This window comes from Pongo abelii, chromosome 6 (assembly GCF_028885655.2).
Source record: "Pongo abelii isolate AG06213 chromosome 6, NHGRI_mPonAbe1-v2.0_pri, whole genome shotgun sequence".
Taxonomy (NCBI): Eukaryota; Metazoa; Chordata; class Mammalia; order Primates; family Hominidae; genus Pongo; species Pongo abelii.
The window spans coordinates 104,982,277-105,007,278 of NC_071991.2; the positions used below are offsets into that span (position 1 = coordinate 104,982,277).

Genomic DNA, 25,002 nt, shown 5'->3' on the forward strand with positions numbered 1-25,002 from the left:
GATTACAGGCGTGAGCCAACGTGCCTGGCCACTTCTTTAATTATTCCAAAGTTCAGGTTAGTTGTCAATATAATAGACATGGATTATTAAACTTTTGTTGTACTACCAAAAATCCATTTAGCTCACTATACAAAACATCTTAAAGCTTTTACCACTTCCAGTGATTTTTATGGTTAATTCTGTCCCTCAACAAAGTAACTAAGGAGTGCCTGGGATCACATTTAGAGATTGCCTCTCCTAAGGAGTACATATCTAGTTTTTTTAACATCTTAGAAATCTTTTATTTTTAAATTCTACTCAATCAGCATTTATTCAGTACCTACTACTTATTTCTTTTACTACGTAAAAGAAATATCAGGTAAAAGGTTTTGATGAGTGATCGCAACAAACCAATCATCCAGCAAACATTTCTCAAGCGGCATCTGTGCACATCTCCCAGTAGAATCAGTGCTTCAGTTGACCCTGCCTAAGGGGCTCCTGGGGAAATTCCTCTTGAGGGACAACAACTTTGAAAAGGCTCACCATAAGACACTCTAGAGTCATCAGACTAGAAGGCACCTTTAAATGTTCTTTTTTTCCCCTCCACCAATGATTCTCAAAGATAGGGCATCCCATCAATCATGCTAGAAAGATCAGATGATTACCTGCTTTAAAAATCTTTAGTAGACAATTTTGCTTCCCAAACTCTCTTGGTGAATACATTCTGGTTTTCATAAATTTTTGCAGGAGAGATTAGAGGGCAGGCTAGGGCCTGTGCATGGGTGGAGACAGATAGGAAGTGTGTGTGGAATAGAGAAAAAGAGGAAGGGAGTGTAGGAACAAAAATTGCTTAAGGTTAAGAATCATAGGACATTCCTGAGTTTATGACATAATTTGGGAATTGCATATGCCACTTTCATCTCATCAAGAAGGACTTTAGGAGTGATGACAGCTTTGAATTGAGGAGTCATTTACTAAAGTATTCAACATGTGTTCTGGGAGTCACAAAGGAAAAGTCAGAAAAGTGATTCCACAAGCAGACAGCATTCTGTCTTTCTTCCCTGCTTTTATGGAATTATCCTAGCTTCCTCCTCTCTGGAGGTTTTCTAAGAACAGATATTCACACCGGATTTCAGAGGCTACATGCTGTTCTGGGTCTATGGCACGACCTCGAACAGAACAAACCCAAATAAAGAGGACAAACTCAACATGTTCTTGCTGCTGAAAGCCTCATTCCTTCCCAGCAGACTACTATGGTGTTGGGAAATAATTGGGAAAGAAAGTCCATTTTTGAGTACATGAAGCTTGCTCAATGAATTCAAAGTGTTCTCTCTGGGAAGACTCAAGGCCACAGGGAAACATCTGTCTATTCTCTCAGCAGTCACTTACACTATCTGTTCCAGATGTTCTGACTCTGAGCCAGGAACAGAGACCAACATTCTGTTTGACTCGAAGGTGGTTAAACTCCCACAGATTTAACATCTTGCCAAATGTGTGTTCTGATAGCTTCTGGTGGAGCTTTATGCTTCATTTATTCAAGGAATACTAGCATATTTAAGTAGCGCAACATTATTTTATGTAATTTTCATTAATGGAAGTTGCAAAAAAAGAAAAAAGAAAATGAAAAGATTCTCTACACAAATTAAAACAGGAGTCCATTTTCCATGTGTTTAGATTGTTGAAAAATAAAATGGTTGATGATACCAACTGTTGCGGGGATGGGGGAAAAGGTACTTTTGTAACTGATAGAAAAATAAACTAGTTCAATATGTCTGGAACAACCTAACATTGTCTATTAAAATTAAAAATACATACGTACTTTGACTTAGCAGTTCCATCACTGGGAATCTAGTCCATAGAGGTATCTACACACATTTATCAAGACATATAAAAAATATTTTGCATATCTTTTTGAGAAACAACTGAATGTCACTCATTCCTAGAAGTCATGACTTTCCTGGAAGACTGAGGACAAGAGCATATGTGGAGCTCCACTTACCTGTTGTTTAACGCTCCCCCAAGGTCACAGTCACATGGTCGACATCCATCCAAATCATTGCTTAAGCCCCAGTGCTCTGGCTGCAGAACAAAACATGAAACATGTAACGGTAGGTTTCTGTAATTATACAATAGACTCAGCAAGAAGCAAGTTAAAGTGTGTTTCGGCTGTTCCACCAAATGCTCATTTTCATAATTAAAGCAGAAAGCCAACAAAAGGAAGGAGTATTCTGAAATCAAGAAACCTGAGCTGCAGGCACTGGCGTAAGAGAGCCGTTCACAATCACATGATCATGCCAGGTCACAGACTAGCTGCTCTGCCCTATAGATAACTTCCATCCAACAACTAATAAGAGCAAGCAGTAGAGATACCAATTTTCCTCATTATAATTACTCTGGTTGTAAGAGAATTATGGAAAGTATTTGGCAGGCCTTTAAATTTGCCCTCAGTTCAGTCTGTCATAAATCCCATACAGAAAGCCCTCCAAGAATTTATGTGGAAATATAGCATACAGCTACGACTATTCTCACAACTGAGCCATGAGGAAATCAAATCTTTAGAGCACCAGAGATGGAAATAAAGAGAAATGGAACAGTAGGGAAGAGGAGCTCTGTGCACTTCAAAAATGAGTATATAAAAACAGGTTCACCATTTTATTTATACTTTTGAGATGAAGTCTTGCTCTGTTGCCCAGGCTGGAGTGCAGTGGTGTGATCCCAGCTCACAACCTCCACCTCCCGGTTTCAAGCAATTTTCCTGCCTTAGCCTCCCGAGTAGCTGGGATTACAGGCATGTGCCACCACATCCAGCTAATTTTTGTATTATTTTTAGTAGAGATGGGGTTTCATCATGTTGGCCAGGCTAGTCTTGAACTCCTCCTGACAAGTGATCCACCTGCCTCAGCTTCCCAAAGTGCTGGGATTACAGGTGTGAGCCACCGTGCCCAGCCTATTTTATTTATGATTTTAAAAAATTTTAGAGATGGGGTCTTGCTGGTCTCAAACTCATGACCTCAAGCATTCCTCCTGCCTCGGCCACCCAAAGCACTGAGATTACAAGTATGAGCCACCACACCTGACCAGACTCATCAATTTAGACCTCCAGAAATCTCCTTTAAGAATGTATTAAGATTATAAATAAATATACATATTTAACAGTAATAATCTGGGGGCAGTGAATCCTCCCTAAATTAGGAAGTATAACAATGTTGTTAAAAATACAGATTTTTAAAAACTTATCTCATAATTATCCTAGTCAGAATTATTACAGTGAACTTTTTGGTGTATTTCCTTCCAGATTTTGTTTTCCTTGATGAATTTTATTTCCTATATAATCAAGATACTATTCACATCCTGTGTTTTTTTTTTTTTAAATATAGCAAGCAGCATGAGCATTTCCTGATGTTATTGTCATTTTCAGTGGCAACCAAATATTACATTGTATAGAAGTCCCCACACTTACTTAACTATTTTTCCACTGTTGTTTCCAAGTCTTCTGCTATGATTAATAGAAGATGCAATGAGTCTTCTGGTGAATAAATCTTTGTCCAATTTTCTGATTATTTCATTAGAATAGATTCCCAGAAGTGGGGTTACTGAGTCAAAGGGTATGCCCATTTCTACAAGCTACTGATATGTATCTCCAAAATGCTTTTCACGAAAGTACAAACCAATATGGATGCCCATCAGCAGCCAAGAAGTACCAGTACCTCATGATATCCTAATAGTAAACATTCCCATTTTTAAAAACTTGTGTTGTGTCTATAAAAGTGGTATTTTATTGTGGCTTTACTTTACACTTCTAACGGGGATGGTGAACATCTTGTCAAATTATCCATTAGTAACTCCTATTGTGTGAATTGTCTACTCATGTCTTTTAACAGGTACACATGAGGGTGATGGTCGACTCTACAATGGCGAAAAGCCTTCTCTATTAAAACATGTCATCCTCACAAACCACCCATCCCATGTAATGAGGATTTACTTACCAGACACTGGTCACAATGCTGTCCTGTCACCAGACGCTTGCAGTAGCAATGACCTGTCTCAGAATCACAAGGATTCCCTCCAGGAATCGTTCCCAGAGGATTGCAAGCACAAGCTGTATTAAAACAAAATGAAGTAGAGAAACACAGACCACGTGAGTTTCAAATAATAGTCTGGCTTTGGAATTACAAAGTAAAATGGAAATTCCAAAAACAAGAAAACTCCCAAACTTTTTAGCAAACAGACCTACATTTACAACCAAATGGATCTTCACTGCTTAAATCATAGAAGCCTTCTTTGCAAACATCACAATGTTCTCCTTCCACATTTAATTTACACCGACACTGGCCAGCAATGAGACCAGTAGAAAAATCAGTATAGCTGTCACAAGTTCCCTCATTTTGAGAGCCAGCTGGGTCACATGTACATCCTAAGAAGAATGCAAAGCACCAGGTTAAATTCAGGAGGAAACTCAACGTACCTTTGTATAAATAAATATATTCCCTTCATCCCTCTAAATCTCACAAAAGTCGACTAAAAGCAGCACAACTACCAAGTAAATTCCACTCCCAGCATCTTCGACTGCAATTACAGTAACAATGCTGGCTTTGCTGCTCATACTATGAGCTCTGAGACTACAGACTATTCAATTTGGTAGGCAACCTGAAGTAGGTCCCACACAGTGATATTTCCCAACATACGTTCACAGAAATTAGGATCTCGGATGTCCCTCTCTGGGTGCTGGTAGTAAAACGGCTTGCACTGCTCACAGTTGCGCCCCATGGTGTTGTGCTGACAGTCATCACACACGCCTCCGCTGATGTTCCCCGTGGCCAGGTAAACAGCCATGTCAAAGTGACATGAGCTGGAATGTTCATTGCAGTTACATTCTGCATGACAAGAGCAACGTCAAGAAAAGCTTTTTAAATCTATGGACCAATGGAGGATGGGGGTGGCAGGAAGGAAGATCCTTTAGGAAACCAGGGACTAAGTTCAGACAAAAAGGCAGTCAACAAGCAGGACTTCTGGGGAAAAAGGACGCATCCACCGATGACACTGTTTAAACCCTAAAGTAGATGAGAAACTTCAAAAATGTGAACTTTATAAAATAAACAGTTACCTGACCTCTGTGGAAGAGAATGAACTATGAAAAAATGGAAAACTCTAAGGGAAAGTCCCTTTGGAAGTGTATGACAGAGGATGGCTGCCATCCCACTGAGGGCGCTTTCTGGTCCACTCAGGGTGGGACTGGATGGAAGGACACTGTAGCGAGGAACCTTCCAGGTGACGTGCTGCTAGGAAAGCCTGTCCATGGGCTCCCTGCTTCAAGGACCGTGAGGCCTGAAGGATGGATTCCCTCCTCCGTATTCCCATATTCCCACCACCACACCAGGCCAGGCCATAGTAAGGAAGGAGGTCTGTTTAACAGCCAGCTAGCTGACCTCCTTGGGCACAGCGCTTCCCTCTGGGAGCCCATTCGGCGGTCATCTTGGTGCCACCCAGCTTTAATCATCTCGCTCTAGGGCTTAACAATCCCATTCTTGTCTTTCCACAGGGAAGCTTGACTCAGCCTGGCCCTCCTGGGGCTGTGCACTCCAGCCTCCCACCTTGCCTGTCTCCCCCTGCAACACAACAGCCTGCAGAAGAGGGACTGTGTCTTATCTACTCACATCCTTGGTGCCCAACAGAGTACTGCTCTCAATACACTGGTTGAACTGAACCTTGGAGTAATCCTTTCCAGCATGGACTCTGGGATGGTTTCAGAACATCCTTGCGGCCTTGTGCTTCATGTTGTTGTTCTTACCTGAACTCCCTCCCACCTCCCTTCCTCTCTTTTCCTTTTCTTTCCTCTCTCTCCTTCTTTTCTTTCCTCTCTCTCCTTCCTTCCTTTCCTCTCCCTCCTTCCTTCCTTCCTCTCCTCTCCCTCCTTCCTTCCTTTCCTCTCTCTCCTTCCTTCCTTTTCTCCCCTTCCCTTCCTCCCTCCCTCCCTTCCTTCTCCATGTTAAGGATCCATCAAGGGCCATCTGGGTTTTACCTACAAACAAAGCCTTGACCACTCCAGCTCTCACTGGCTGCTGAATTTCTATAATAGTCCTTCTCAGTGGGGGCAGAGGCAGAGCTGCTCTTCAAGGGGAGGACATGCAACAGAATCACTGTGTGTCGAGTGGGGAGGGGCAGTGGTGTTGCCGGCTACATCTCCACCCAGAGAAAACCCCTGAGATGGATGGACGGAGGTATGCCAGAGGCCGCAGCTGGACTGACACAGAAACAAGGCCAAAAATGCTACTCCATATCTCTTAGACGTTCATCGGCTACCCTGCCATACTTTTCTTTCATTTTCTCTCATGGTTATCTTGCCTTAAAAACAGCCCTGGCGCGGTGGCTCACATCTGTAATCCCAGCACTTTGGGAGGCTGATGTGGGTGGATCACTTGAGGTCAGGAGTTCAAGACCAGCCTGACCAACATGATGAAACCTCTCCTCTACTAAAATTACAAAAAAAATTAGCAGGGCATGGTGGCGCGCCTGTAATCTCAGCTACTCCAGGGGAATCACTTGAACCTGGGAGGCAGAGGTTGCAGGGAGCCGCCTGTGCCACTGCACTCCAGCCTAGGTGACAAAAAAACAAACAAACAAAAAAAACAAACAAACAAAACAGGTACAATGTCAAGGAGAGCACCTTAGTTTTCTACTGTAGCTGCCAAACTACTCAGGTCAGTGTCAAACATATAGGGGCTGCTCAGTGAATATTAATTAATTTAACTGAATGCATACTGTTGGTTGTCTAGGAGTATCAGGGTGAAGCTGCAAAAAAGACAGTAACTTTTCTTCCCTCTGCAAAACAGTACACTGTTACAGTACCTCTAATTAGGAAATGGATACTAGAGCCTGAATGGATTTTAAATGTCCCTTCAACACAGACTTACTTTTACAGGCGTTGCTGTTTCGGCCTTCAGCAGGTCTCCAAGGTAAATCATGGTAGAAATCCATGCAGAGTTCACAGTTTAAGCCTTTGGTGTTATGCCTGCACATGCAGTGTCCGTGAACCTTGAAAGTTATAAAAACAGGAGAGAGCAAAGGAAGAGATGTATGAATAGCCACATTTCTCCATAATCAATTGAAAGTTTAAAACTCTTTTTCGTACTAATCTCTAGAGCTCACCACAGAAAAGGGTTGTTTGGTTGTTTTTATTTTCTCCCTCTCTGCAGTGAGTTGTCTGTCTTGTTGATGCCTACATGCCCCATCTCTAGAATGTTACTATTACATAGTGGATGCACAAGAAATATTTTATTGAGTATCTATGAAAAGAACCCAGATGAACAAAATTACTTAAAATTTAAAAAAAAAAAAAAACTAGTTAAGTTTTTTTTTTTTTAAGAAAACCTATTGTAATAGAAACCTACAAAAGTTATAATGTAGAACTAAATGCATACATACTACCTGGAAACCAATTTATATCACTGCACGATTTACCACTTAGCCAAATAACCATTTCTTTTAAAAGGTTTTTGTTAGCTAGCTTATTTTAGTTTTACTTCAGGCATAGCACTTAAATTTTTCTTTCAATGACAGTAAAATTTTAAAAATTAATCATTTATCACATTTACATTTATGTTTTCCTTTTATGTAAGGAAATATAAGATCTCGAAAAAGAAACATATTAATTTGCCTGATGAAAGGCCCATGATATATGATTTTGCCTTGTGTCGCTGTAAGGCACACTTACCACCCTTGAGGCATATAAATGATAAATGAATTATGGCCTTTTGGTCCACTAAATATGCATGTATATGGGCATATATACATGAGTTTCTACAGAATGGAGTTTCTACAGAATGGAAACAAGAGTTTCTACAGAATGGAATTCAGGAACAGGACAAGAGTTTCTACAGAATGGAATTCAGGAACAGGACAGACAGGCCCCTCCTGGACCCACCTTGGTGGGAATGCAGTTAGCAGAAAACTAAAGTCCTGTTATTACCAGGTGGTTTTACATAAACTAAAAACCAGTTCCAAAGCACATACCATAAGACCTTACTGTGCCTCAATCAACAGCACATGCTGTGAGACCCATGATAGTAATAGGACATTAGCTACACAGCTGATTTGTTATGCTGTAAAGGGAACATAATCTACCTAGCATTCTCTGAAAGAGGGACCAACAAGATTAGAGAAACACCTCCCTCCCCTTCAGGCTCCGTCAAAAATTCAACTTTTGTTGTGCAAGAAAAGTTCTAACTGGAGTAAAGGGAAGGCAGAAGTTTTTAAAGGGCTGAATACACTCAATCCTGTACCTTCTCTGAAAAGGACTGACAATCTTTGAAAAGGCAACAGCACATAAGCACAGCCTTCACGAGGGGAGGCTACAGTTTAGTGGAAGGAACCCCGGGGCAGAGTGAGGAGAGGCTTGAGCTCCCACCTGCTGCTCGTTTACTTAGGGCTCTCTAATCAATTACTTAATCCTTGGGCTCCTCTATCACCAATAGTTGGTCTAGGTGATCTCATAAGTCCTATCTGGCTTTAAAATCCTCTAGGTCTGTAAGAATTCTCCTAGATACTAGTGGAATACTTTAAACACATCTATCCATTTGGCAAATCATCGAAATCCCAAATTTCAAAATGTACATAAGTTGCAAACGTGGCATAAAAGTGGGAAAAGAATGCAATTAGGAGGAAAAGAGAGAAAGAAACCAACTCCATTTGATCCCTAAAATGATATCCCACGGGTGTGGGTTAAAATTTTCCAGCTGTGGGCAGGGCGCGTTGGCTCACACCTGTAATCCCAGCACTTTGGGAGGCTGAGGTGTGCGGGTCACTTGAGGTCAGGAGTTTGAGATCAGCCTGACCAACATGGAGAAGCCCTGTCTCTACTAAAAATACAAAATTAGCCATATGTGGTGGTGCATGCCTGTAATCCCAGCTACTTGGGAGGCTGAGGTGTGCGGATCACTTGAGGTCAGGAGTTTGAGATCAGCCTAGCCAACATGGTGAAACCCCATCTCTACTAAAAACACAAAAATTAGCCAGACATGGTGGTGTGGGCCTGTAATCCCAGGTATGTGGGCACAAGAATTGCTTGAACCCCAGAGGCAGAGGTTGCAGTGAGCTGAAATTGCACCACTGCATTCCAGTCTGGGCGACAGAGCAAGACTCTGTCTCAAAAAAAAAAAAAAAAAAAAATTCCGTTTCTTTGGGTTGAGATCAATTTATGCCTTCTAGCATAATTGAGGTTTTTAATCTTCCCTAATGTAAAGGCAGACTCAATTGTTATTTAGACAACTTTTTAATCCTTGTTGACTAAAATATCTACTTTAGCAATAGCCTGAAGCAACAAATTCCAAAAATTCATCGTCTATGAAATGAGTAGTCTGTACATTCTCCGCATCCAAGAAACTCTTCAAAGAGAAAATCAACAATCAACTACCTGTATGGTGCAAAGGGCTAAATGTAACTCTGTAAAACTAAAACCCCCAGAAAATGTAAAAGGTTTAAGGTAAGACTAGCTTCACTTTGCATTTTATTACCAGCCATATAAAGGAGAAAGGTGCACAGAGGGCTTACTTACCATTCCTTCCACTTCTTCATTGAGTCCATCCACAGGGGCACATTCGCTGGCATGACCATAGCAGAAGCAATTTCCTCGAACCACCATATCATAAACTGCATAATAATACTTTTCTCTGATTTCCATTCTGGAATCCAGAAGGTTATCTCCCAAAGTATGCAGTTTCACAAACTTGATTCTCAAGTTGGTAATTTTTAATAAATCTAAGAAGGTCATCAAGAAGATGAAAAGTCTGATCAGACAAGCAAGAAGTTTTTTTTTTTTTTTTTGCATCATTTCTTTGTAGAGAAAGGCATGATACATGAAAATAGCTCAAGTTCCCCCCTTGTATGATCTAGATGACTCCAATACTGAAGCCTAACATAACATGACTGGAAAGAGGAAAGGTTACTGCCCTCTCATCAGTTTCATAAGAATGTCAGCCGGGCGTGGTAGCTCACACCTGTAATCCCAGCACTTTGGGAGGCCAAGGTGGGCGGATCACTTGAGGTCAGGAGTTCGAGACCAGCCTGGCCAACATGGCAAAACCCAATCTCTACAAAAATACAAAAAGTAGGCCGGGTGCAGTGGCTCACACCTGTAATCCCAGCATTTTGGGAGGCCGAGGTGGGCGGATCACCTGAGGTCAGGAGTTCAAAACCAGCCTTGACCAACATGGTGAAACCCCGTCTCTACTAAAAATGCAAAAATTAGCTGGGCATCATGGCATCCGCCTGTAATCCCAGCTACTAGGGAGACTGAGGCAGGAGAATCGCTTGAACCTGGGAGGCAGAGGTTGCAGTGAGCCGAGATTGTGCCATTGCACTCCAGCCTGGACAACAAGAGCGAAGCTGTTTCAAAAAAAAAAAAAAAAAAAAAAAAAAGGAAGAAAGAAAAATTAGCAGCCAGGTGTGGTGGCAGGCATCTGTAATCCCAGTTACTCTGGAGGTTGAGGCAGGAGAATTGCTTGAACAACAACAAAAAAGAGTATCTATTCTGTGATGCGTCTGTTTGCAGGACAACTATTCAGGAAGAAGTGTGAGTGGAGAAATTATAAGAATGCAGCTGCATGACTGCTGGAACCTGCGGGCAGACAGTAATCTGAAGTAGCACAATGCCATCTGCTTCCCACAGCAATTAGTGTCAGTTTCAACATCAGAAAATTCCATTCAGGTGGGAAAAGATTTATCAAAGCACTCCAGTTCTCATTGTTATAAGATAGTTAGAAACATTTTTGTTTCTATTTTTGGAAGGGAAAATTTGAAATTTCCCACCATTTAAATGACATCCAAGTTACCAAAGTAGTGTTAACGCTATAGAATAACTACAACCTAAGGAGAGAACATTTCAAGTTTTTAAGCAACATTTTGGTCCACAACTTTTTTGTCCCAGTTTTACAAAACATTTCCACATTTCTCAATATTATATAGTGACATAAGCATAAAGAAGCTTAGTATTAGGATGTGGAGCAAATTATTTTTTCTCAAATACAAGTTACTTGTAAATCAATTTTATCTTTCCCTCTTCTTCCTAGGTCTGCAGACTTATGCTTATTATAAACGCTGGGCTACCAATTCATTCTATAGTAACTAGACAAACGAAGAGCCATTCAACCTTCTCCACAGGGTTTTCATGAGTTACTAAGTTCTTCATGCTGAACTGGATCCTCAGAGATTGATTCATCTGTCTGCACTCTCAAGCTCTGTAGCCTGAAATGGCTCTTTACTGTCATTTATGTCTGTGCATTCTTATAATTTACAACATAAGACAACAGGGTAGTGGCCCAGTACATCAGATACTTTCACAGCCCAAATACAATTTCAAACGCTTGTAATATATGCATAGCTTACAATGAAGCTATAGAAATGGCTGCGGGTAGAAAGGAAAAGTCCATGTGTTAAACTTAGGTTCTTTGTAAAATCAAAAACTAAACAGAGAAACCGTGGTACTCCCCAACTGAATGGCAGTTATGAATGCCAACATTTTCTCCTGCACAAATCCTCCTGCACAAAATGAGCACAAGCGCCTATTGACAAGAGGCCAAACAACAAACTTGAAGAGCAGCTGGAGTATTTAGAAACCCTTGAACTGACCTTTGTGGAAACCCCTCAGTAGAGCAAATATGCTCCCCCCACTCTCTCCTGCCATATTTAACAAGCGAGCCTCATCTTGACTGCTATTCTAAGTGGCAAATCACTTTTGAAGTGAGTCTCAGGTCTCAACAATAGGCAACTAAAGAGATATTGCTCCTTTAATTACAAAGTAAATCAAATGCATGATCAGCTAACATGCATGCTTCCATAACAGAAAAAGATTCTCCGATGCCATTTAACCACAAAAGACAAAAGAATCAAAATTATAAAGACAACACACCCTCCAAGTCCCACAAATTTCACCTTAAAGGGAGCAGATGGTTGAGTCCTTTTAGGGACTTAGGGGGTGTCTGTCCCAGAGCCCATGTGGACATTTTTCACAACTGCATTTTGAGACATGCAGGAAAGGCCTCACAGCTCACTCAGAAATTGGCGCAGAGCTGGACACATCTATTAAATATTTGTTTTACAACAGAATGAATGAGTAAATTACAGACCAGAGACAGGCTGGGCCACATGTAAAATTAATTTAAATGGGGAAGCAGCATTTTTCTGGCAATATTCCCTGGACTTCTTCCACTCTACTCTTCCATGCTTCAAGCTTGGAAGTTTTTTGGGGCCTTGGTTAAAAATAGGGCCTTGTGCAGCTGGGAAAGATCAGCAAGAATCAGCCCCGCCTCTACTCAACTGGTTGCACCTTAGTAGCAGGAGAGGCAGTCTCACCTTTCATTCCAACATTTGGGACTAGTCCTGTGCAAAACTCAAACCAACGCCGATGGTGAAGCAACATCAACAGCAACAACTGTAGCAACAGCTTTGATGTACTGAACACATTTATGATTTATGAACACATTTAAATCCAGGACTTTGTGACTCCAAAGCCCATTCTTTTTTTTTTTTTTTTTTTGAGACAGAGTCTCGCTCTGTCACCCAAGCTAGAGTGCAATGGCGTGATCTCAGCTCACTGCAACCTCTGCCTCCCGGGTTCAAGTGACAGGCGCGCACCACCACGCCTGGCTAACTTTTCTATTTGTAGTAGAGACAGGGTTTTACCATGTTGGTCAGGATGGTCTCAAACTCCTGACCTCATGATCCGCCCGCCTAGGCCTCCCAAAGTGCTGGGATTACAGGCGTGAGCCACCGCACCCAGTGAGCCCATTCTTTTAATTACCATACATGCCTCCCAAGATTAAAATGTAATTGTGTAATAAGAGCAGTTGTTGAATGTGGTAAAGAGCTCTGAACTGAGCACCGTAACATATGGATTCAAGATCTGACTGCCATTTAATAGCCATATCATCTTATGTAATAACATCCAACTCTATAAGCTTCAGCTTATTTTTCTATTAAACGGAAATGCAACCCTCATTTTATTGAGTATATTGAGTATGGCAGAGACTTCTGATTTCTCTTCAGTATTCTTTCTTCCCTTGTTCCTTTGACAGTAAGAGCCCTCGCCAAGAGTGTTAGTAGAGCACATGAAACACCTAGAGATGTTTCCCAGTGTCTCCTGCAGTACAGCCATATGACTAACTCTGGCCAATGAGATGTGAGCAGAAGTGACGTGTGCAACTTCCACGTCTCATTTTTTTGTTTTTTGAGACAGAATCTTGCTCTGTCACCCAGGCTGGAGTGCAGTGGCGCGATCTTGGCTCACTGCAACCTCTACCTCCTGGGTTCAAGCGATTCTCCTGCCTCAGCCTCCTGAGTAGTTGGGATTACAGGCATGTGCTACCATGCCAGCTAATTTTTATATTTTTAGTATAGACAAGGTTTCACCATGTTGGCCAGGCTAGTCTCGAATTCCTGACCTCAAGTGATCCGCCTGCCTTGGCCTCCCAAAGTGCTGGGGATTACGGAGTGAGCCTCCACGCCTGGCCCATGTCTCATCTTTAAATGTAATTTGCTTGCCTCGTCTTCCCTCTTCTCCCGAGTTGAGGTGAGGATGTAGTGGTGGTGGTCTAACTCTAACCATGTGAATAAACCTGGAAACATGGATGGCCTTATAACTAGGGTTGCCAGATTTAACAGGTAAATATAAATGACACTCAGTTAAATTTGAATTGCAGATAATCTTTTTTTAGGATAAAGTATGTCTCAAATATCACATGGGACATGGTTATACCAACCACAAATATTGCATGGGACACACTTGTACTAGTCACAAATATTATATGGGATATATGGGATATAGTTATGCTAAAAAAAGAATTATTTATCTGCAAATGTAACTGGGCATCATCCTGTATTTTATCTGGTAAGCTTAATTATGGCACTTGAGCTACATTTCTTCTCTAGAAAACTCTTTGGTGGGTTTTGTAAGAGAGAAACTTTCACCTTATTTGAACAACTAGATTTGGGGGGACTCTTTGATACAAAAGCCCAATATATACCCTAATATACTGAGCAATAAAATAAGGTATTATGATCAACATAATTACTTGATAACCTATCAATCTTATATCGAATGTACTGTGTTTACATCTTACATCAGATGTAAATGTATTCCCTATCAGTGGAGAGTAACTATTGCTTATTTCAAGACCCTCTGGTCAGGTAACGCAGAGAAAGAAGGAAAATGAAAAAGGTAGATTTAGCACTGAATATTTAGATTCTGAGTAAGACTTATTCCATGGTTGCTGTTTACCATCAAAACTTTATTTGGGCCAGGCACGCTGGTTCACGCCTGTAATCCCAGCACTTTGGGAGGCTGAGGCGGGTGGATCACCTGAGGTCAGGAGTTCGAGAGCAGCCTGGCCAACATGGTGAAACCCTGTCTCTACTAAAAATACAAAAATAAACTAGCTGGGCATGGTGGCGGGCACCTGTAATCCCAGCTACTCAGGAGGCTGAGGCAGGAGTATCACTTGAACCTGGGAGGCAGAGGTTGCAGTGAGCCTAGATCACGCCACTGCACTCCAGCCTGGGCAATAAGAGTGAAACTCCATTTCAAAAAAACAAAACAAAACAAAACAAACAAACAAACAGATTTATTTGGGCCAGGCATGGTGGCTCATGCCTGTAATCCCAGCACTTTGGGAGGCTGAGGTGAGCAGATCACCTGAGGTTGGGAGTTCAAGACTAGCCTGACCAACATGGAGAAACCCCGTCTCTATTAAAAATACAAAATTAGCTGGGCGTGGTGGCACATGCCTGTAATTCCAGCTACTGAGGAGTATGAGGCAGGAGAATCGCTTGAACCCGGGAGGCGGAGGTTGCAATGAGCAGAGATCGTGCCATTGCACTCCAGGCTGGGCAACAAGAGTGGAACTCCGTCTCAAAAAACAAACTAACAAAAAACACTTTTGTTTGAAAATGAACTTACTCTGTATCCTTGGGCTATAAGGATCTTCTATTTTGAAAGCAGGATCTAAAGCACGAAATATCACCTAAAAATGGAAACAAGAGTAATTGGTACTTCTGCAATAATCAAAAAGTAGATTTGCAAGTAGAATGTAAAACACAGAAGCAAACAAACCTCTCCTTCAGTTGAGGGTTCAATATCAGAATATCGGGAATCACAAATTATGTCATCGACTTTTTTCATGGGGCCAGTTGAAGTGCCTGGAAACGAGGCCTCACAGTCATAGGCGAAGTATCTATACACACCCCAGGTTTTCCCAAAGTCGGACGATCGTTCTATCAGCATAGCAGCTGGACGGAATGTCTAAAGGCAGGAGCAAAAATCTCATTTGATGTTTTTTATTGGTAGTCTGTACTTTTTTTAATCTTAGGTAAAAATGTCACTCAACTGCATGCCACAGACTTGAACTGCATGTGGTTTGCATTTCAGACTGTGGCTGGATTTCAAATAATTCAAGCTGTTCCATGGAGCCTCTTCTTGCAAGGAGTGTCTAGCCTCTAAAATGTGCACTTTTCCCCACCCTACTGGATAAGTAAACTGTTTCTCTTTAGAAGCTGATTATAAACAGGCCGAAATAGCAAACACACTTTCGTATATTTAGTCACCATGTCCACTGTAATAAGAGTGGCAAGTTTGAGTGCTTGTTTCTTCATTCGTTCATTTAATCATTCAATAAATGTATGACTACCTCCTTAGTACCAGCCAGTGGCCTATATGCTGTATATGCTATACACAGTCCAATGAGGTACAGATATGGGTGTCAATAATTTGCAATATGCTATGTCAAACACCATAGTAGGGTCACATGCAATGTGCTTTGGAAAAGGAAGAGGAAAAAATTAATAACTCAAGAAGCTGAAAAATCGAGCGATTCCACCTTATTAGGTATATACCCGAAGAACTGACAACAGTAACTCAAACAGACACTTGTACATGAATGTTCACCACAGCAGTATTGTTCACAATAGCCAGAAGGAAGGAATAACCCATGTACCCATCAACTGATAAAGATAAACAAAATGTGATATATACATGCTGTGAGATATGACTCAGCCATAAAAAGGAATAAAATGCCAATACATGCTACAACATGGATGAACCTTGAAAGCATTATGCTAAGTGAAATAAGCCATACAAAAGGACAAATATTGTATGATTCCACTTGTATGAAATACCTAGAATTGGTTAAGTAGACAGAGACACAAAGTTGATTAGCAGTTACCAGGGGCTGGGCAAAGGGGCAATGGTCACAGAATTTCTGTTTGGGGTGATGAAAAAGTTCTGGAAATAGACAGTCTTAGTGGTTGCTCAACATTGTGAATACACCTAACACCACTGAATTATACCCTTAAAAATGGTTAAAATGGTAAACTTTCTGTTATGGATATTTTACTGCCAAGAAAAAAAAAGCTAAGAATATTTCACAGAGAAGAAGGCATCAAATTGGATCTTTTTTTGAGGCGGAGTCTCGCTGTTGCCCAGGCTGGAGTGCAGTGGCACGATCTTGGTTCAATGTCACCTCTGCCTCCCAGGTTCAAACAACTCTGTCTCAGCCTCCCGAGTAGCTGGGATTACAGACGCACGCCACCACGCCCGGCTAATTTTTATATTTTTAGTAGAGATGGGGTTTCACCACTGGCCAGGCTGGTTTAGAACTCCTGACCTCTGGTGATCCACCTGCCTTGGCCTCCCAAAGTGAGGGGATTACAAATGTGAGCCCCCAAGCCTGGGCCAAATTGGATCTTAAAAGGGCAACAAGGTGTTTTCCAGGCAGTGGGTGAAGGTGGCTGCACGTGGCAGAAGAGGTTGGTCAGGGCAGGTAAGAAGTTGCCATGCTAAGGGACTTACCTTTTTGCAAGGAAAAGAGAACACTAAAAAATTTAAGTGGACAAATGAAATGATCATATTGCACTTTAGAAAAATAACTCTTGTGGTAGCTACTGGACATGGACGATGCAAAACACAGGAAAACCAAGTGAAAGAAAAAAGATGAAGGTTTTAACTTGAGAAATTACAATGTAGATAGAAAGGGATGGAACTGACCACTCTGAAAATTTAGTGACAGAAGATACATTGAATTACACTTGGTGATCAATTAGATTGCAGTGGAAAAGGCAGGGTGAGGAAAGAAATGCAGACACCTGAACTTGGGTAGCTAGGTAGATGTGTTGCCAATGACAACAATATGGAAGAGACGTGAAAGCATTTGGTTGTAGGCTAATTAGTCACGTGTGCGATGTCCATGTGGAGACACCCATCAGACACTTGGAAAAAGTGGTCTGGCACTCAGCTGCAAGAATGGAGCTTGAAACATGAATTTGGGAGTCACTGCACACACATATTTGAAACCTCCAAGTATATGATGTCTCAAACAAAAAAAAAGAAAAAAGGAATGGGCAAGATAAAGAGAGCCTAAGTCTGTGCTCCAGAAAAACGTATCAACCAGGGGCTAGACAAGGAAAGCAGAGTGGTGCCAGTACCCCTCATTACATTATTTACTTTAACTCTCTGTAATTTGGGCTGATTTGTGCGTCTGCTAGTTTCATATGTTGAAGACCTAACTCCATACTTCAGGTCACTATATGTGGAGATGGGCTCTTTAAAGAGATAATTACGGTTAAATGAGGTCATGAGGGTGGGCTCTAATCATATATGACTGGTGTCCTTATAAGAACAGATGAGAAGGGAAGACCATGTGAAGACACAGGGAGAAGACAGCCATCCCAAACCAAGGAGAGAGGCCTCAGCAGAAACCAACCCTGCCAACACCTTACCCTGAGATTCCTAGCCTATGGAACTGTGAGAATATACATTTCTGTTGTTTAAGCCACCCAGTCCCATGACACTTTCTTATGGCATCCCTAGGAAACCAATGCACCCTCACAACACATTTGTCTGACAAATGAGAAAATTGAGGCTCGGAGACACTGACTTGCTAGTTACAGGCAGAGCTTAGATTCAAATCCATGCCTATCTTTCTCCCTCACTGGCTAAAGGCATAGAAGACTGAAAAATGAGCGTCAGAGGGAAAAGAGAAAAAAGGCAGTCTTCTGAAACCAAGGCAGGAGGGAGATTTAGGAGGGTGTAGTGAACAGGGTCAACTGGAAGTAAAAGATGAAGCAGAAAGAGCGCTGAAAAACAGGCAAACAGGCAAAGGCTTTGACACTAACCAACACAGTGATGCATTTTGGGAATTGGAAGTCAGATTACAAGGGAAGAAGATCAAAGGAAATTTCAGCTGACCTAGAAAACAGAACCTAAATAAAGACACTTACTTCCGAATTAAAACCAACGCTTGACAGAAATTTGGGTGAGGGTTAATGGTGAAAACTAGAAACATGCTTAGGCTTCCTTTAGCCCTCCTTAATAATCCTGCTGAGCTTTTTCTCTGATAAAAGATTTCAAGGATAAGAAAATGGACAATTACATTTTGACAGATTCTTTGACTTATTCACTCACTAGCTGCTCAGGTTTATTTTTCACCTACTCAGGAATATAAGAAAATGATACCGTATTCAACTCAAGAGAATATCAGCCTAAGAATTTTAAAGTAAGAAAGAAAAATCCCTAAGGACTAACTGAACCATGTGTGCCACGTACCACGGCAAACTCCCCGTGAAACCCTGGCTGGGAGGCTTGGGGAGAGGCAGAGAGGGGAAGTTCTAATCCGACTTCTCTGTGTCAAAAGGGCACAGAGAGAAAAAGTGTGAAAGCCATTTCTGGCTGTGCTTCCTTCTCCCTCTCTTTTGGAAACTTCTAAGTCCCAAAGGAACATTGACGAGTCATTTAATTTCCTGTGGAGTTAAGAAGCTGCTGGAAACCAGAACAACACATTTTACCTAACAAATAGAATCCTTTCCATACTCTCTGCTTAGTCATCAACCTTCTCAGGCCTGCCGTTGCTGCACAGTTGCCTCCAAATTTAAAATAAACAAAAGACCGACGAGTTTTTTGTGTCTTTTTTTTTTTTTTTTTTTTTTTTTGAGATAGAGTCTTGCTCTGTTGCCCAGGCTGGAGTGCACTAGCACAATCATAGTTCACTGCAGCCTTGACCTCCTGGACTCAAGCAATCCTCCAACCTCAGCCTCCTGAGTAGCTGGGACTACAGGCGTGTGCCACCACGCCTGGTTAATTTTTTAATTTTTTGTAGAGACAGGGTCTTGCTATGTTGTCCAGGCTGGTCTTGAACTCCTGAAGCTCAAGCGATCCTCCCACCTCAGCCCCCCCAAGTGTTGGGATTACAGGCATGAGCCACTATGCCTGGCCAAGAGTTATGAGTTTTGAAACATCTAGTAATATAGAAAAACATACTGTGTACACGCTAAATGAGCTTTTGCTAGTCTAAATCCACTTAGCAATTAGCCATCTCTATGGCAAACTTGAGGAAAAAAAATCAACAACCTCAGTTCTCTTCCTGATTTCACTACCGTTAGTGGCTTCACCATCTTCCTAGTTATTTCACTTGACTAAGTAATTTTTTAAGTGAAAGCAAGTTTATTAAGAAAGTAAAGGAAGAAAAGAATGGCTACTCCATAGGCAGAGCAGCCCTAAGTAATTTTTGATTCAGCCCTTTCCTTCCACTGTTCTGCTTCTAATCTTTCTCCACTTCATGGTTCAGCTTTTGATTTTAAAGTATCCAAATGACTGCCCTTAGAAAACAGGGGCACCTCATCTTGGCAATGATCCTCAAAGGCAGTTAACAGCAGAGAGTATCAGAGTATGGCAGTGAGTGGACACATGGGATTTGAAAAAGCTTTCTACGATATTCTTACAGGACTCCTGGGTTGCAGGAAGAGGCTCCCTCCTACTTAAGAATCACAGCCAGTTTTTGCATTAGCAGCAACCCTCCATTAATGCTTCATCAATGCTGACATCAATAGAGCCTCCCAACATGCCCTTTATTCTTGCCATCCCAGTCCCTGCTTTGTATTTCCTCTTGGGCTACCTTCCTGAAACACAGGTCTCATTTTCTTGTCAATGGTTCCCAATTTTTTTTTTGGTATTAATTTTTTTTTAAAGATTCAGAAATCTGTATCTTTAAGACTAGCATAAACAAAAATAAAGCACAAAATAATATGACAGCTGCAGTTACTAGCTGCAAGAATATAGTAAAAAAGTGTCATACTAAATGTTAATGTTTTTGCAACAGAATTATCGCAATCACCTCATAGTGGCAAATTTTGGCAAGAAATAACCATTCATTTCTTATTAAAAATATGAAAAAGAGGCTGAGCACAGTGGCTCACGCCTGTAATCCCAGCACTTTGGGAGGCAGAGGCAGGTGGATCACTTGAGGTCAGGAGTTCGAGACCAGCCTGACTAACATGGTGAAGGCCCGTCTCTACTAAAAATACAAAAGTAGCCGGGTGTGGTGGTACATGCCTGTAATCCCAGCTACTTGGGGGGCTGAGGCAGGAGAACTGCTTGAATCCGGGAGGCAGAGGCTGCAGTGAGCCAAGATCGTGCCACTGCACTCCATCCTGGGCAACAAGAGTGAAACTTCATTCTCAAAAAAAAAAAAAAAAAAAAAATTACTAAAAGAATTTCTAAGATTGGGCTGGGCGTGGTAGCTCATGTCTGTAATCCCAGCACTTTGGGAGGCCGAGGCGGGCGGATCATGAGGTCAGGAGTTCAAGATCAGCCTGGCCAATATGGTGAAACCCTGTCTCTACTAAAAATACAAAATTAGCCGGGCATGGTGGCACATGCCCGTAATCCTAGCTACTCGGGAGGCTGAGGCAGAAGAATCGCTTGAACCCGGGAGGTGGAGCTTGCAGTGAGCTGAGATCGTGCCACTGCACTCCAGCCTGGGAGACAGAGCAAGACTCCGTCTCAAAAAAAAAGAATTTCTAAGATTCATCAGTTGTAATAGCTCCCTATTTCTCATAAAGTTCACACTCCCTAGCAAGGAGTCAATGTCCTTTGCGTCTAATCTGCTTTTCTACTTTCCTTTCCTTTCCTTCTCTCACTACCCCAAACTCGAGGCAAATCTACATAGCACTTGCTGAGCAAATCCTGACCCACTGTCCCACCGCCAGGGCCTTGCTCTCAGACTGTTTCCCTCTGGCCACGAATGGCCTTTCTTCCATCTCCTCCCAATGACATCCCTCCTCTCCTTCCTGGCCCAAGTCAAGTGCAGTCCCAGTCCTAGGTTTCTTTTTTATTCCGGCTAAAATTAATCTTACCCGCCTCCAGGCTAACAAAGATTGTCCGAACTTCTGTTGTAGTCGTTAGCACATTCTGTCATATACTGTAAGTTATTTGCAAGTATATCTTTCTCCCCTGGAAGACTGGAAGCTCCTGGAGGGCAGTCACTGTGCTATCTTTACAATTTCCCATGAGGCTTAAAGTAGGGTAGTTTCTTACAAACAGAAGATAGTTGAATTTATTTATCCACTTATTTTTTCATTCAGTAAACATTTGTAGAGCAATTACTATATGCCAAGCATCTGCATTTATAAAGACTTTCAGGTTCCCACTATCTGCCAGGGCAACAAGATTATCCCAATTCCCAGAACAGAAGGGAACAGGCCAGGCGTGGTAGCCACGCCTGTAATCCCAGCACTTTGGGAGGCCAAGGTGGGGAGGATCACTTGAGGTTAGGAGTTCGAGACCAGCCTGGCCAACATGGTAAAACCTGTCTCTACCAAAAATACAAAAATTAGCCAGGTGTGGCGGCATGTGCCTATAGTTCCAGCTACTCAGGAGGCTGAGGCAGAAGAATTGTTTAAACCCAGGAGACGGAGGGTGCAGTGAGCCAAGATTGCACCACTGCACTCCAGCCTGGGCAATACAGCGAGACTCAGTATTTAAAAAACAAAAAACAGAGGGGAACAGGAGAACACCACTATTCTGTCCTATGTCCTACGATGTAGGTATTATTCCTCTTTCCAATTACAAATGAGAAATTCACAGCTCTGGCCACACATGCCAAGAAGGAGCAGGCAGGGATTCACACCCCATGTACCCAACCCCATAGATGTTGCTTTTCTCACTGGAGCTAGGACCCGAAGAATGAGTTGTTTTCTCATAAACCAGTGTGATAACTTGTACCTATTCTTTTTCTCGAGACAGGATCTCACCCTGTCACCCAGGCTGGAGTGCAGTGGCATGATCTCGGCTCACTGCAACCTTCGCCTGCAGGGTTCAAACGATTCTCCTGCCTCGGCCTCCCAAGTAGCTGGGACTACAGGCGCATGCCACCATGCCTAGCTAATTTTTGTATTTTTAGTAGAGCCAGGGTTTCACCGTATTGGCCAGGCTGGTCTTGAACTCCTGACCTCAAGTGATCCGCCCGCCTTGGCCTCCCAAAGTGCTGGGATTACAGGTGTGAGCCACCACACCTGGCCCCAACTTGTAGCCATTCTGCATGTCTCAGTTCAATCATCACCCCTGTTTTACCTTCTGCGCCTACATAAGTAAGTTCATCTTTCTCCCACTGTATTCACCTGAATAAGTATTCAACCACAAAACATGTGCCCAAAGGACTTTTGGATCTAGATGAACTCAGAACTATCCATGTATATGAACAGATGCCCTCTGCAAAGGAAAAAATAGGATCATAAACATTAATAAAGATGATTTTGAGTATTCTCAGCTGTCACATAACATAAAGGTAACATCCTTATATGCTGATGAGCATCAGTTTAATTACCAGATTGTGTGGTCAATGAAGGGACAAGCGGTTGGTGACAAGGAGTAGTTGACAATTTATTTAGTGAAACCTTCCCCACCACTCTCAATACCAGGTGTCACAGTCACAGTGCCCACCTTCTTGCTCCAGCAGGAAGAGCAGGCCGCTGGGGAGTGGGCAAGCGGATAAAGGCTCAGATGCACAGCCCAGCATCCCTCCTAGTTGCATTCTGACTCCCACGCCCACCCTAGCTCCTTGGCCTCCCGCTTTGGTGGCAGAGACAGTGAGACTTTCATGGCTACCTGCCCACATGGGAAATCTATCCTTGGCACCTTTTCCTATCCTGAGAGGGTGTAGATAAGGTTCCCAACTCCAACTGAAAGCTATTCAAAAGTGATTTTTAATCTGAGAAGCAATAACTAAATTATGGGTTTTCTGTGAGCCAATGTGTACTTTAAGCCATGTGAAATCTGTCATTTCCAGGCAGCTGCTTAAGAAGAAACAAAGGGACTTTGTACAGAGGTATTCCCTAGTTCTGGAGTCATTTTACATCTCTCAAAGAAAAATGATGAGAAAATCCACATTTAAGAAGGCATTACACATTTCTTAAGGAACTGTAAAACTGTTCCCACAAATTTTGCAAAACTTTGAAAACCAAAGAGAACACACTTCCTTTCCAGTTACCAAAGTCCAAAGTCAGTATTAAAACATAAACACAAGGGACCAGGGATTTACTCTCCAGATGTTTTATTGCGGTTTGGAAGAGGGTCAACACTGCCTTACTCTATGGGGAAATAAAAAGATACCTAATTAAAAGTTCACAGTTGAATTACCTTAGAATAGAGGCTCTTTCTACTTATTGTCATGAAGATAGAGTATTTGTTAAATGCCGTTATTCATGCTCATTTTAAAAACTGCTCAATTACCCCAATTTATGGCAACAATAATATTTAAGTTCCCATTTAGGTCAACTCACATCTGACATCCACTTTGAAAGGGGACATTACACAGTGCTCTCATGTGTCATTTGTGAGAAAGTTATGGATTTCTTACCTTGAAAGTCATTATGAGATGAGTAAAATGGAATTCTGCTTCCAAATCCAGTTGGATAGTTACATTTTCCACACCTACAGGAGATTAAAAAAAAAAAAACAACAATAAATGAAACTGTAAATAGAAACATCTGTGAATAGTTGAGACTATTTTTTAAAATTACTTTTATGTTCCCCATAGAAATTATCCCTGCATTCTACCTTAAGCTGAAGCTGAAACTAAATAATAATCCCATGGGCTTATTTAGGTGGTAAAGCACAAGTCGAATGATTCTTTCGTTTTCCACAAATCATTCTGGAGTTCAACAGATTGAATCTGCTCACTGGAACAAGACATCTAGCAGAGTGCCTCTAGCTGCTGTCAAGAAAGACATCCTTTGCCTAGCCAGAAGTGAAACATCTTCCCAACCCTCTAAGCCAAGCTGCTCTCAAAGGAAAAAAGGGAGGGGCACTTCCTGTGCACAGTAGGAGGTCAGCTTGCAGTCTGATGCACAAGGACACAATCCTCCTCCAGTAGAAACACAAATATTCCTTTTTCTCTATGCAGCAGCAAAGAAAATAAATAAGAGTCTACCACATATGTTAGTTATACTACAACTTAGAAAAACCTATCCCTGATGGGGAAACCTTTGGATGCATTTCCACAATGAAAAACAATGCCAAAGAAAAAAAGAATCCGTCAAATAAACCGGCTCAGAACAAATACTAACATCTTCTCTTTCAGGGGAAAGCCTGAACAAACAAATGAGCCTTTGCACCCTTGCCCTGAGGGTCAGTCAGTCTCACTTAAACACGTTAAAAAGGCCACTGGAATTCCAGAGATGGAAAGCACCTCCTCCCCAGTCCCTAGAGCTCTCAAGCCTGCCTGTTCAGCAAGGGAGATTTTCCACGCTTCTTGTGTTTGAGAGAGCTTTTGGGGTCCATCATGAGAGCAAAAGAAGTCTTAAATGCAGAAAGACAGGAATGTGTCAGAATGAATCATGTCACAGACTGGTGTATTTTCAGGAAATCAGGAGGACCTTTTGAAATAAACTCTCTTGCTGGAAAATTGCCAAGTCAACTGGGGGGGCGGGGGGCACGGAAAGTGGTCACTGGAACGGATATGAGTTAGCTGGAATGTTAAAAGAAAAACATTATAATCACACTAACTAATCTTACCTAACTTATCAAAAAGAGCCATATTACAGAACTACACTGGGCATTTATTTTTGAGTGAAATGTTAGGCAACTGTACATCTCTCCTATTCCAGGCTTTTAAAAACCTACCATATTTGTTCAAAATTAAGAGATAACAAAATAATGTAAAGTGCAAAGCAAGACTAGTGCCATTTCTGTAACCTAAGAACATATGC

The 25,002-nt window shown here is 41.9% G+C and overlaps 1 protein-coding gene across 2 annotated transcripts in view; it reads right to left on the reverse strand.

The window, feature by feature from the left end:
• LAMB1 (laminin subunit beta 1) overlaps positions 1-25,002 on the reverse strand; it is a 79,402-nt gene that overhangs the window by 47,190 nt on the left and 7,210 nt on the right. For both annotated transcript variants that reach the window (XM_009243142.4, XM_063726116.1), the window contains 9 exons: positions 23,652-23,725; positions 15,080-15,268; positions 14,927-14,990; positions 9,530-9,732; positions 6,891-7,011; positions 4,665-4,853; positions 4,214-4,393; positions 3,966-4,078; positions 1,979-2,058 (listed from right to left, as the gene is read on the reverse strand). In XM_009243142.4, the coding sequence (XP_009241417.3) occupies positions 1,979-2,058; positions 3,966-4,078; positions 4,214-4,393; positions 4,665-4,853; positions 6,891-7,011; positions 9,530-9,732; positions 14,927-14,990; positions 15,080-15,268; positions 23,652-23,725 (1,213 nt within the window). The remainder of the gene's footprint in view (positions 1-1,978; positions 2,059-3,965; positions 4,079-4,213; positions 4,394-4,664; positions 4,854-6,890; positions 7,012-9,529; positions 9,733-14,926; positions 14,991-15,079; positions 15,269-23,651; positions 23,726-25,002) is intronic.